The sequence below is a fragment of the Podarcis muralis genome, chromosome 14, assembly GCF_964188315.1.
Source record: "Podarcis muralis chromosome 14, rPodMur119.hap1.1, whole genome shotgun sequence".
Classification (NCBI taxonomy): domain Eukaryota; kingdom Metazoa; phylum Chordata; class Lepidosauria; order Squamata; family Lacertidae; genus Podarcis; species Podarcis muralis.
This window is the reverse complement of record NC_135668.1, coordinates 1653604-1667514: the sequence shown is the minus strand read 5'-3', so window position 1 is coordinate 1667514 and position 13911 is coordinate 1653604. Positions and strand designations below refer to the sequence as shown.

Below are 13911 nucleotides of genomic sequence, written 5' to 3'. Positions count from 1 at the left end.
CTCCACTCTTTCCAGCGCCTGCTGAAGACACTTTTGTGTAGACGAGCCCCTCCAGACATGTAGAGTGTTGATGTATCGTCTAATCTGTTTTTAGTTTATTGCTGATTTTACCTTTTGAACTCGTTAAAGATTTGTTTTTATCTCCTTTTACTGATAACCTTATTATTTTATTCTGTCTGTAAACCTCCTCTTTGCTTCATAAAACTTATAAACCACTTGGTTGCAGGAAACCTCAAAGTGGTTTCCAAACAGAATAGAAAAATGTGACTATTTATAAAAAAAATTAAAATTAATCAATCAACAAAAAAGACAGTCTAAAGTTTATGAAGTAAACATATGAGTATGTATCTCCACCTCTGTTTTCTGTTTGCTTATGTATAGTGCTCCATTGAATGTGGCCGTGGAACTCAGCAGAGAGAAGTGATTTGTATCCGAAAAACGGAAAGCAGCTTTGACCTGCTGAGTCCTGAGGAGTGCTCATTTCTGGAGACACCTCCCAACCAGCAGACCTGCTACCTCAAGCCTTGCGGCGCTAAATGGTTTAGCACCGAATGGAGCACGGTAAGTACGTACTCGGCTGCGTTTGGTTGATTCCTCTGCCCAAAACACAAATGCTCAGCTGAAGTCTGTTCCTATGGCCAGCCCTGGAGAGGTTAAGCAGAGCTCTGCAAGGCCCTCCTAGTCCAGCCTCCTCTTCTCCTAGTGGCCAACCAGAGGTGTGTGGGAAGCCCACAACTAGCAGCGGGGGGTGGAGGGGCTCCCCCGTGAGGAAAGGATGCAGGGTTTGGAGCCAGGGAGAGGTGACATGATAGCTGGTGGAGGTGCAGCTTCTAGTCCTCCAAGGAGCTCCCACGCAGACCTTTAAAGTGGCTGGTCAAACTGAACAGAGGAATCTAGCTCACTAATGTCAGCACTGACTGGCAGTGACTAGTGTTTCAAACAAGGGGCTTTGTGCAGCCCTACCTGGAGGTGCTGGAGATTGAACCTGGGACCTTCTGCATGCAAGGCAGAGGCTCTGTCACTCAGCTGTGTTATGCAGAGTTGCTCATCGTCTGCCTTCTCGCTTGATTCCTTGTTGAACTGCTTTCCTCTCCTCTCTGCTGAACCATCTGCCTGCCTCCAGGCTACCAGACCTGACACCTTCCAAGTTTTTCAGTGTATAACAAATCCTTGTGAGGACTTGACTTAAAGAAGTAATCTGTGCAGTGACATTTAACACTGCAGGAATGCAAGTAAGGAATTGTCTGTTTAGTCTGCTTCCAAGGCGCTGATGAAAGCATCTTCAGCAAGGAACCCAACTGGCTGGTCATCAGCATCCTGTTCGCCTAGGTAGCTGCATGCAGCCGCCATTTCCCACTAATAAGTTTCTAGACCTCATGCCCTTGCCAGCACTCCCAGAACATCAGCTATCTTAGCTGGGGAGCTTGAATACCCTTGGTTTAGAGCAGAAGGAGGGAACCCTTTCCAAACTGAGGGCCGCATTCTCTTCTGGAGAGCATCCCAGGGGCCATTTGGTGGTGGTGGGTGGGGCCAGAGGCAAAAGTGAGAAGAACAATTAATATGAATTTTACCTTTGACATGTAGGCTAGTTTCTAGAAAGAAAACACACACACACACACACACACACACAGAGAGAGAGAGAGAGAGAGCTCTATCCTCCATCCAGGCAAGCAAGGTCAAATCCCAACTTAGCAAAAGCACTCAAGGAGGGTACGGAGCTGCTGAGAGGTGTGGCCTCGGGGAGAGATGGTGTGACTTGGTAGTGTGTGTGACCTGAGGAGAGTCAGATGGAGAAGCTTGGAGGACCACAAGTGACTGCATGACTGGAGGTCGCCCCCCCCCCCCCAAGTTAGAGTGTTGGACACCTGGGGCACCAGGACTGCAAACCCTGCTCAGTCACTGGGTATCTTTGGGTTAGGTGGCTGTGGGGATACAAAAGGGAGGAACAGGAGCCACACCTGCCACCTTTGGTTCCTTGGAAGAAAGGTGGGCTGTAAATGTTACAAGGAAAGAAGCATACAAAGGTTCTCGACAGTCACCCTGCTGACAGGAAAACCTGTCTCTTCTGCACAACTCAAAACATTCCTGTATCTCCTTCAACTGAGATAAAAATAGGTCTAGTGGACATCACGTGGTTTGTGAAGAGCTCCTTCTTACTTGGGTGTCTTCAGAGGGCTGTGTGTGTGTGATGAACCTTCTCGTTCTCCTTTGATTTCGTTCTTGGAACCTCCTCCCTCCCAGAGTCCTTGAAAACAATATGATCCCAAATTGCTTCAGACTGCTAAGTGAGGAAATTGCTTTGGCTGTCCCAGCTCTGCCCACTCTCCTACTTTGAGTGCTTTGCTTCCTGGATAGATTTTCATGACAACACAGAAGGGCAAATTACTCTTACCACTCTTGTTTTAAGGCAAGAGAACAGCATTCTGAGAAAGCAATAAACTAGAAGCTGCAAAATGACACAGCTGATGTTCTGTTGATCTTTTGATTTGGGGCTGATCCTGGGCCAACACCTGGCATGCCACTCCTGATCTGTGGAAATTCCCAAAATGACTGAGTATGTTGGTACTGGTCACAGTGTGGTGGATTCCACTGAGGGTTACTTCTGAGTAAACATACACAGGGCTGCACTGTGAGTGTGGCTTGCTTTGTTAATTTCATACTTTGCCAGAGCATGCATTTATTTATTTTAAATGCATTGCAGTGCTCAAAGTCCTGCGAAGGCGGCTTCCGTGTCCGAGAGGTGCGATGTCTCTCTGATGAAATGACGCCCAGCAGCAGATGTGACTCCCAGCTTAAACCTGAAGAGAAGGAGCAATGCAACACTCAAGACTGCATACCCGAAATCGGTAGGGTAATGTTGCCATTATTCTAACTGTGGAACTCCATCTAGTGGAGGGAAAATAAAACTGACCCACTGTGCCTACTGAGGCAAGCCAATAAGGTCAGATTTTAACAAAATGTAATAGTTTGGGTGTGTGTATGTTTTTCTTTTTAACAAGACCAAAATAAGCAAGTTTCTTTTGAAAGGTATATTGGTTTTTCATTTGGGATTTAGTCTTTTTATTGGCACACACAACATTTGAGTGCCCAGGAAGTCTCTAAAAGATTCCACCAGCAACCTGTATGCTGTTACATCGGGGGGGGGGGGGGAGGTAATGTGCTTTTCAGATGTTGTGGTATTCAACTCCCATTGACCATCATGATCAGAGACGGTGGGATGTGTGTTCTGCAGCACCTGGATGATACCACATTGGCTACCCTTGATGTAGACAAAGAGAATGATGGGAACTGGAGTCCTAAAATATCTGGAAGAGCACAGATTCCCCACTTCTGATCCAACTCCTCAGAAAATGGGAGAAAAATAATTGTCAAATAGGAATTTGAATTCCCCCATTCTTCTGTCAGGTTTTCAAAGCTGAAGTCACTAAAGAGGTTCCCCATGTACAACATTCCAGGACTATGGCTCAAATTCAAGATTTGCATCTGCAACATGTAGGATTTGTATGAATAATAATTGCCACTGTTTTTGCAATTTCTCTTCCACTTCAAACAGCTGGGTTTTGCTGAGCAATTAACGCTTCGCTACAGTGCCTGCCAGTCAAGCACAACGGCCTGCTACCTTGTGTTTAGGTATCATGAAAATGAAATTGATTTGTACTTGACTTTGAACAAAAGTGATTGGGTGTATGTATTCTTTAAGCCGTGTGGTTTGGGGAAATGTATTATTTAAGCCAAGCTAGGTGCAGGAAGAAGAAAAAACTCCAACATACACAAACCACCAAGCAGCACCGTGAATGTTAAATGCTCATCTAGACTTCTACTTTCCCTGAAGAGTTTTAGAAACAAAATTTGACTTTAACATCTACGGTTAAAAAAAAGAAAAAGCCTTAATCCTACAGATCAGCTTAAACTGCAGCTTTGCAGGAAGAAACTTGCACCCCATTGAATGTCAAACATAATCCAAAACTTGGAAGCAGATCTGCTCTGCTTTCAAGAATAAAATGAAACAACTTTTCTAGGGTCAACTTAAGAAGGCGCAGATAGACACTTAGACACTAATTTTGCTCTCTCATAAGCAGGAGACCCTGATGGGCTGGAATTTCATCTGAGGAGATCCAAGGGTTTTGCCTTCACTGCAACATTGCCCAATACCTTATATCCCCATGAAATAAACAATAACTGCTTTGAGGTTTTCTTCTTACAAGCAGGCAGTATATAAATTTTATAAAATAATATAAAATAAACAGATTCATCATTTATTTATTTATTTCATAAAATTTATACACTGCTTCAATATTTTTTTAAAAGACCCTCAAAGCAGCTAACAAAAAGGTAAAAATAAGAAAATCAAGAAAAAAATTGGAGCCAAACATACAGAATCATAGAATTGTCAAGGTAGACGGGACCCCAGGATCATCTGGTCCAACCTCCTGCAGTGCAGCAATAGGCAGCTGTCCCTCATGGGGATTGAACCTGCAACCTTGTCATTATCAGCACCAAACTCTAGTCAACTGAGCTACCCAGGCCTATACGAAAACTTAAAATGCTACAACAGATTAGAATTCACACTGGCATATCTAAGTATCTGGGAAGGGTTGCCTAAAAAAGAATGCTTGTTTTCTCCAGGTGCACAAAAGAAGATAGTGGAGGCTCCTGCTTGCTCTTCCTAGACAGGGAGTCCCAAAGGGCAGGTGCTGCCACACTAAACAACCAAGTTCTCACCAATGCAGAATGGGCATTATGTGGGCCCTGCAGTAGTGCCAGTTCTGCTGATTGAAGTGGTCGATTGATGCAAAAACCATGCAAAAATGCATTACGTCAAGGACAATTGCTTTCTAAAATTAATCAAAACTGCATATAGAAAATGTGTTTACTGTGAGAATTTCATACTAAACTTCATGGCCACTGTGAAGTCCAAAGCATCTGAAAGGCACTGGGTTGGTGAAGACTGATTGAGGTGCTATTATTGAAAGGAGCTCATGCCATCATGGGGACGATGCGGGGACCTGGAGCAGAGACTTCCCTGCTGGTCTCAGTCAGTGCAAAAGTTCCTGGGGCACAAGGTAACCCCTTAGCCATTGCCTGTTTAAGGAATTATTTTGTCCTTTCCAGATGAAACCTGCAAAGACAAATATTACAACTGCAATGTTGTCGTGCAAGCCCGGCTGTGTGTCTACACATATTACAAAACAGCGTGTTGCGCTTCGTGCTTGAGAGTGGCCAACAGGCAGTCTGGGTTTCTGGGGCGCAGATAACCACGGCTCCATCACTGGCATCGCTGGACTTCTGCCCAGTCATTTGTGGCTGCTTGGACTGAAACAGAGTCTACCTTTTAAAAAGAGAGGTTTCCCTTACTGGTGCACCCCTTGAGGGTGTGCATGCTTCTGTGATATCACTAGCACACTGTATAGGGACCCTTTTGGAAATGTACACTGTAAAACTGGGTTTTTCCAAACATCATTAAGCACAGCCAAGCAAAAGCCCATCTTGGGAGATGTAAGGAACTGTCTCAGGCAGAGTCAACTAATAATCCATGCCGGGACACTAGGGGTCAACGAAGGCAGCAGTCCTGTGCCTGGAAGGAAGCCCCGTTGAACTCAGCAGAACTTACTTCCAATGCATAGGATTGTACTGAGAAAACCCCAGAACATTGAGCTTGACTGGCATCAAACTCTCCCTCAGGACCATTCTCCTTTACATAATACTTCTATGACACCTAATAAAAATGTTGGAAACTTTGCTAGTATCAAGGCAGAGCTTCTTGTTCCTGCTTGGACATAATAAATGATTCCCACCAGGATGAAACCAGGGATGGCATTTTCTTAAAAAAAAACCCAGTTCTGCTTAAAAAATGAGCTATGCTCACACATCATGTTCATTATTCTAATAAATGATTATATGCATTATTATATGTATGATTTTCTGTACATATACACTCCAGGTTTCCCAAAGCAACCAGCTCTCAAACAGATACATACAAGAATGCATATAACTATACAGAAATACTTTTGTATTAGTGCTTATAAAATTATGCTGCAGTAATAAAGTGCCACAGGGACACGGGTGGCGCTGTGGGTAAAAGCCTCAGCGCCTAGGGCTTGCCGATCGAAAGGTCGGCGGTTCGAATCCCCGCAGCGGGGTGCGCTCCCGTTGCTCGGTCCCAGTGCCTGCCAACCTAGCAGTTCGAAAGCACCCCTGGGTGCAAGTAGATAAATAGGGACCGCTCTGGCGGGAAGGTAAACGGCGTTTCAGTGTGCTGCGCTGGCTTGCCAGATGCAGCTTTGTCACGCTGGCCACGTGACCCGGAAGTGTCTCCGGACAGCGCTGGTCCCTGGCCTCTTAAGTGAGATGGGCGCACAACCCTAGAGTCTGTCAAGACTGGCCCGTACGGGCAGGGGTACCTTTACCTTTACCTTTTAATAAAGTGCCACATTGGGGCTTGACACTTTTATATGTATAATACATGTATTTTAAAATTTTGCACATAATTTTGCATATAAAATTACATATAACCAGTCAGGCCTTTTTTGTAATAAATAAATAAATTAAAACATCCCCAAAACCACAGCATTGCATAAAGGGCAGATGGGCAGTGCTGCCCCAGTTCCCTCAAAGGATCCAGCCCACAATGCTATAAGCGCACCATACATATTTCTCTCTCTTCAACCACTTCCCCTTTCTTTTTAGTAGTTTACATCATTCCTGAGGAAAGCTCTGAAATTTGAAGGCTAGCTCATTGTTTGTGGCACATACACATGTTGCTGCCCTTGTTCAGGGTCCCCTGCCCCATGGATGAACACAGCAGCCTACCTTTGTGCCGCTTTCTTTGTCGGTGTTGGCAAATGCCAATAGTTGTTGAATACTGGCTATCTTGATGTGTGGCAAAGTCAAAAAGGATGCACCCGACCAATTTCATGATGGCAGCGATTACTAGACGGTCCCCCTCCACTACAATTAATCTGTCCTGTGATCACTTAAAAATAAACTCAGAAAGCCACCTTATACCAGGTCAGACTCTTTCTCCACCCAGCACATCCATTGCCTTCTATGGCCGGCAGCTAAGGTGGCCACATTCTCTGCTTTTCAGAGGACCAGCCTCTGTTTGAAATCCGGTTTAACGATGGCCATCAGAAGGGAGAGGACATGGGGCATCCAAGTTGCCCATCGACACCCAGTCAGGTGACTAAGCAAACACACAGGCCCCCTGGTCGCTGTCCCTAGTATGATGGGATGTATTGTGTTTCTATTTAAATTATAGTAATTGTTTCTAAATCTGCATCTATACATACAGATAAATCAGCATATAAAGTTATTATACAAATTTGTCTCGTCTTTCGGGATGATGCATTTGATGACATTCAACCTGTGCATTTACTTTTAATGCTCTGCACCTCAGGTGGCCTCCTTCTGAGTCAGGGGTCACCAACACAGTGCCCACAGGCAGCAGTGTGCTGGCCAATACCTCCTATGGTGCCTGCAAAAGGTCTCAGTATATATCCTCTCAAAAATCCACATTGCATGAGAAAATGTTCGTTCTTCATAGTCAGTACCTGTTTGCATTGACTCAGCCTGTCCTGCATTGAGCTTGCCCCCCACAACCCCCACAACCATACCCACATTTCATTGGATGCTAGCAATGGACAGCCATCCTCTTCCAATCCATTCTCCACCCAGGAGAATCACTAAGAACTTCTCTTTGCATGTGAGAACAGTGAAGCAGGTGCCTTTTTCTCACTGATCAGGGGCCATGTTGTGGTCCCAACTCATTTTCTGCTCTTTTGGAAGTGCCAGGAATTTTGTTTTATTCCACCCCTATCCCCACATGGCAGCCATTTTGTCATTGCTTCTCAAGAGTGTTCTCATCCATTTTGTTGCCTGAGGCAAAGGACAAGATAGTGCATTCTCCACTCTGTGCGCAAAATCTGACTTGACTGGAAGTTGTATCGTCCTTCCTTCCTAGTGATTCGAGCTTCATTTAGCTGGCCACCCACCCAACATTTGACTCATCATTCATTTTATCTTAGCCGTCTTAAAAGACAAACACCATTAGGAGTGAAGAGCAGGGGAAGGTTGTATTGTAAGGACCCAGACCCCAACAGTCCTGAAGAATGTTCCCCACATGAGTACCCCAGCTGATCTGTAGTAAATAAGCATGTGCTTTAAACATTCTTTTTTCTGATCTACATTCCTTTCTTTGGTGATGTGGCCACTGTAAGCCATCACAGCTAGAGCAACCTACATATTTCATGTGTAATACTAGTAAAAGGGTAAACAACATGGTGGCCTCCAACTCCCATTATCCCTGTCCATTGGCCATGCATTGGCTGTGGCTGATAGGAGTTGTAATCTAAAACATCTGGAGGGCACCCCTTGTGGACTACCCTGGCTCAAGTGCATGACGTACCCCTCTTCCTTTTGCTGCTGTTCAGTAATACTCATTTCTTCCTATTCGCAGTGATGGGAAAGAGTGTTTAGAGGTCTGTATTCAATGTTCAGACATGCCCATGACAGAACCAGTGTGCTGTAGGTCAATGTGGTGTCCACCAGATGACTGTTGAAATTCAACATCCATCAGCCTCAGCCACCCTGGCCAATAGTGAGGGACAAAGGGAATTGTTCTCCAGCAACATCTGGAGGCACTGTGTTGATTACCCCTGATGCAACCTAACAGCTGCTTTGCTCTTTTGGTGTAGATGCCAAAAGAAGTTGTCGGTGGTAGAGATGGCACCAAGACTCGTATTTCTTAGCCTGGAAATATTAGCCTTGTGGGGCTTGCAATGCTCACCTCAAAAAAAAGGAGAATGTTATGAACCCAAGTTCTTGTTCAGCTATGATTCAATCAGAGGGGAAGAAGAATCCCACCCTCTCCCATCTCCATCCTGCCTACCCAGATCCTAAATCAGTTCAGATTGCCTCAGGGACCAGCAGAGCCATTTCCGACTTTGGGGAGAAAAAAAGATCTGCTCTTTTTGGGCCAGTCTGAGCCCAGGCAGGACGGAGCGTTGGGTCATCTTCAGTCAACAGGCACATACATAACACGGCCAGGTCTGCCCACGCAGTGGAGAACTGCCCAGATCGCCACACACCTGAAATTAACCCAGCCTGTCTGAAACAAGGAAGGATATACTTTGTTATAACTTATTTTTTATATTTGTAAATACAAGATGTTTATAGGAAAAAATGTATTCTAAGCTGTGTCTATATGGAATAAGCCACTGCATCAAAATAGTTCTATTATTTAGAATATAAATTTGTTTGTTCATTTGTTTTACAAAAAGGGACTAAAAGTGGATTTATTTATATATGCCATTGACATTTCTGTCCAGCTCTTTTGGCAATACTAACCAGTCTCTGGCCTAGAGTTTTATACCACACTGACATATATAAAAGTATTGTACTGTAAATCAATAGTTAATGTTTTCTTTAATTCATGGTTAATAATCCACTTCTACAAATGGATTTTTTTTAAAGAAAAGTGGGAGATGTATAAGTTTAAAAATACTTAAGGACTAGTTCAGGAATATATATCACCAGCAATGTACCTGAACCAGTTCTGTACAGCATCTTTTTCATATTTGTATACATTTTCTCCAATGGGGAAAAAGTTTGATATTTTTTCGTATGACTAATTTATTTTTTATTATTGTGGGGGGGGAAATAAATTGAACAAACATCCCATCCTGTGAGTTGTCTTTTGTGGTTAATAATGTCAGCACAGTTCGAATCCTGCCTCTTCCATGAAGTCATGAGAAGGGCCAGTCCTACGGTTGGGCAGGGTGAAGTAGCAGCCCCGGGTGGCAGATGCTGGGGAGCAGCAGAATTTTTGCACCCCCATTGGAAGATTCAGTACAGATGAAAGAAGGCGCTTCTTCACATAGTTCCAACAGTGCACTGTGTGCATAACAACTCCAGTTAGTCTCTCCAAAGTCTTTCAACACTCAGCTTCCCTGGACGGCCATGGATTCCAGTCTTATGAGAGAGGGAGGGAGGGGGTCCCTATTTCCTTCCTCCACACCACGCATAAACTCACCTCTATCATGTCTTCCCTTAAGCAACTTTCCCCCTAAATCAAGAAGCCCAAAATGTTGCAACCTCAAAGGGAGGCCGCACTAACTCTTTAAACATTTTGGCGTTTAAAAATTAGTTTTTCTTAAAGATTTTCTCATGTAACAAGCAAACAAAGAAACCAAGAAAACTACATATAGAGTCTCCACTTTCAATTCAGAGTCTGAAAAGTTTGTTTACATTCAGTATAAGATACTATTATCATATGCATTATGCGGTTGGGGGGAAAGAGAGGAGAGAGTGGGGAGAATGATCTTTCATTCTATTGCATAGTTGATTATTGATTCTGATTTTTGCTGAAGCCATAGAGTAAATTGTTTAAGGATATCTAGGAAGTTAGGGCCGAATTTCATGCTGGTTAATACTTCTATTAAGTATTTCCATTCCATACAATCAAAGGATATCTAGAGACATGACTGTCAGTGGAGATTTGGTTGTTTTGCTATGTTCTATCAAATTTAGTAGTTTCCTAATGGGGTCATGTCCTGCTTTCCTCCAGGGCGCTGCCATCTTCTCTCTTTAAACATTTTGGTTGCCCTTTTCTGACCCTTTTCCAACTCTATCATATTCTGTACATCATGTTCCAAGTGTGGTCTCACTATAGAGTTGTATAATCCCATTCTGACAGCGGCAATTTTATGTTCAATTCCTTTTCTAATGATTCCTAGCATTGAATTTGCTGTTTTCAGAACTGCCGCAAAGTGGGTCAACACCTTCATCGAGCTTTCTGCTATGACCCCAAAGTCATAACAGAAAGTTTACACACCCTGAGCATATATGTGAAAGTATTGGGTTTTTGCCCCCACATCCATCACTTATGCTGAATTGCATCTGCCATTTTGCTTCCCATTCACTTAGTTTAGAGAAGTCCTTTTGGAGCTGAGCAGAATCCTTTTTGTTTTAACAACCCTGAACCATTTAGTATCATCAAGAAACCTGGCCACCTGACTTCTCACCCAGACTCCAGATTGCTCACAAACAAGTTAAAAAGCACAGCTCCCAATACTGATCCTAGAAGGACTCCTTCTTTGTCACCCGCCACCTAAAGCATTAACAAACTCGGCCACTGTGTGTGTGTGTGTGTGTGTGTGTGTGTGTGAGAGAGAGAGAGAGAGAGAGAGAGAGAGATATTTTGCAGCCTGTGAATCATGTTGCAAAGTTATTAGTTTGGTTTCAGATCTGCCCTAGATGTTCTTAAATTTGGTACAAAATGCATCTTTTAAAATGGTTGCAGTATTCTCCTGCCTCCACCAGCAGAATTGTGTTGGACTTAGCTGTCAGTTTTTGGATTCAATTTCTTGCTTTTTTCACAGTAACCAACTGAGAGAGTTGAAGATTTACATCAAGAATAAAAAAATAAAGGATAAAAAGGGAACTATACTTGGCTCGTAGACTTTAAACATACCCTTCCAGATGTCTGGGTAAAAATTCTCATTCCTTTAGAAAATCTTTATATGGAAACATTTATGGACATTTTAGAATCTGAGTGAAAACGTTTCTGTCATGTGGTTCTCACACAAATATAATCCCAAAACAATATTTTTGAGTTATGGATATGTGCCTTGGGTTTCACTGTTTTTATTTTTCAACTGCATAGGTCAGACGTGCACTCACAAGACTCTCTGGCTCTCATGACTCTCCCTGGATCACCCCCTCCCTGACCCTGATTAAGACACTTGTCCGCCCTTGAACTGTGAAAATGCCTTTTGGTTATTTGGACAGAGGGTGGTGTGTGTGTGTAGAAGTCACATCTATTGCCCTCCTTCCAACAAGACAGAAGTATTGTTTCTGGGGCACAGGGAGGCAGGGGTGTGTGGGGGACTCCCTGGTCCTGAATGGGGTAAGTGTGCCCCTGAAGAACCAGGTGCGCAGCCTGGGAGTCATTTTGGACTCACAGCTGTCCATGGAGGTCAATTCTGTGTCCAGGGCAGCTGTCTACCAGCTCCACCTGGTACACAGACTGAGACCCTACCTGCCCACGGAGTGTCTCACCAGAGTGGTGCATGCTCTGGTTATCTCCTGCTTGGTCTACTGCAATGTGCTCTACGTGGGGCTACCTTTGAAACTGACCCAAAGAAACTATAACTAATCCAGAATGTGGCAGCTAGACTGGTGACTGGGACCATATAACACTGGTCCTAAAGGATTTACACTGGGTCCCAGGACATTCCCGAGCACAATTCAAAGTGTTGGTGCTGACCTTGAAAGCCAGTGGCCCCAGTCTTGTATGCCCGAAGGAGCTTTTCCGCCTCCATCGTCCTGCCTGGACACTGAGGTCCTCCTCCAATGATGTTTCCCTCAATGTGAGAAGCAAAGTTACAGGGAACCATGCAGAGGGCCTTCTCGGTAGTGGCTCCCTCCCTGTGGAATTCTCAGATGTCAAGGAAATAAAGAATTATACAACTATTAGAAGACATCTGAAGGCAGTCCTGTAGTGGGAGGTTCTTAACAGGGTGTTTTTATTATGTTTTTACATACGCTGTAAGCCACCCAGGAAAACCCAGCCAGATGGGTGGGGTATAAATAATATTTTTTTTATCATTATTATTATACCTTCCCCCCCCCCTCCACTGGCATGTGGCCTCCAGAAAGTTGTCCATGAGGAAATGTGGCCCTTGGAATGAAAGAAGTTTTCTGTCTGGATATATTTGCTGGACTAACATGCCTGACACAATGGCTTGTGCTTTACAGCACCGTTTAATACATTTTACTCAGAAGGAAGTCTAGCTTTTCAGTGGATCCTGTTCCTTAGGACTGGAAACCTCCGATTCCTTTCTTGTCCTCAGAAATCATACATGGAGAGGCAGTGAAGAATACTAAATGGAATATCTCCGGTTCAAACATCTCTCCCCCTAAAGGCCCCGAATTGGCCTTCGGCCAGCATTTCTCAGCTGAACCCGCCTCACAGGGTCCTTATGAGGCAAAACCCCCATGAACACCACTCTGAGTTCCTTTACAGGATAATAATAAAGAATGAGTCCAATGCTGGTGCAATAGGAATAGCTGGAGTGGGAAGGCTGTGAGCTGGTGCACTTTGGAGGGCCAGCAGACAAAGGTTATAAGAGGATCCGTGAGCAGAGGGTGGAGGCAGTCTAAGACATGTTGCTGCTTGGGGAAGACAAGAAGATGGCACCTCCCTCCATTCCAACTATAAAAGCCAACCAGACTGACAGTTGAATCCCACTTGGACTCTGGGGATGGGATATTCTCCTTCACGGAGGTGACTGCCTCATTTTGCCTCATGGTAGGACTGGCCCATCAAAAGAAAAATTCTGCCAGCAGCAGCTTCTCACATCTACTTTTGTGGTAATAATTGACACTTCAAGGTAGGGCATGTCTTAAACCAGGGGTTGCTAATCCCCAGCCCAGAGCCCCCGTCCGCCCCAGCCCAGCCTTCCATCAGTTGGGTAGGGGTGGGCTTGGGGTTGGCTGGGCTTCTACGTTTTGCAGCGTCATAATGCTTTTTGATTTAAAGGGAGGGGGGATATCTCTAAGAAGAATCACAGATCTACATGTCACTTGTGTAGCCTAATTCAGACAAGGCATATAGAAATTCAGAATGGATTCCCTATGGGCTTCTGTATGACAGATGAAGCTGTGATAGTCACTCTTTCTCTCCCCTCCACCTCTCTTTCTCATGTCCACTTGCAGGAACGACGGCAGGCTTCAAAAACCATCTATTATTAAACAACTACTTAGGCTGACAATGGCCCTGAGCCAGAGGACATGAGCAGTTTTGTGAAAGGCTGAAGGAGAGAGTGCGAGAGATCCCTTTTAATTTTGTTTGCAATTTGCATGTTTAAAAAGGCGTGACCTTAACTGTTCCAACTAGCGCCAGGTGCCAGG

The 13911-nt window shown here is 44.3% G+C and overlaps 1 protein-coding gene across 5 annotated transcripts in view; it reads left to right on the top strand.

Moving 5' to 3' along the window:
* Nucleotides 1-9676, top strand: part of THSD4 (thrombospondin type 1 domain containing 4) — a 360765-nt gene extending 351089 nt beyond the window's left edge. For all 5 annotated transcript variants that reach the window (XM_028706820.2, XM_028706824.2, XM_028706822.2 and 2 more), the window contains 3 exons: nucleotides 382-561; nucleotides 2702-2846; nucleotides 5113-9676. In XM_028706820.2, the coding sequence (XP_028562653.2) occupies nucleotides 382-561; nucleotides 2702-2846; nucleotides 5113-5255 (468 nt within the window). In that variant the 3' untranslated portion in view covers nucleotides 5256-9676. The remainder of the gene's footprint in view (nucleotides 1-381; nucleotides 562-2701; nucleotides 2847-5112) is intronic.
* The last annotated feature ends 4235 nt before the right edge of the window (nucleotides 9677-13911 follow it).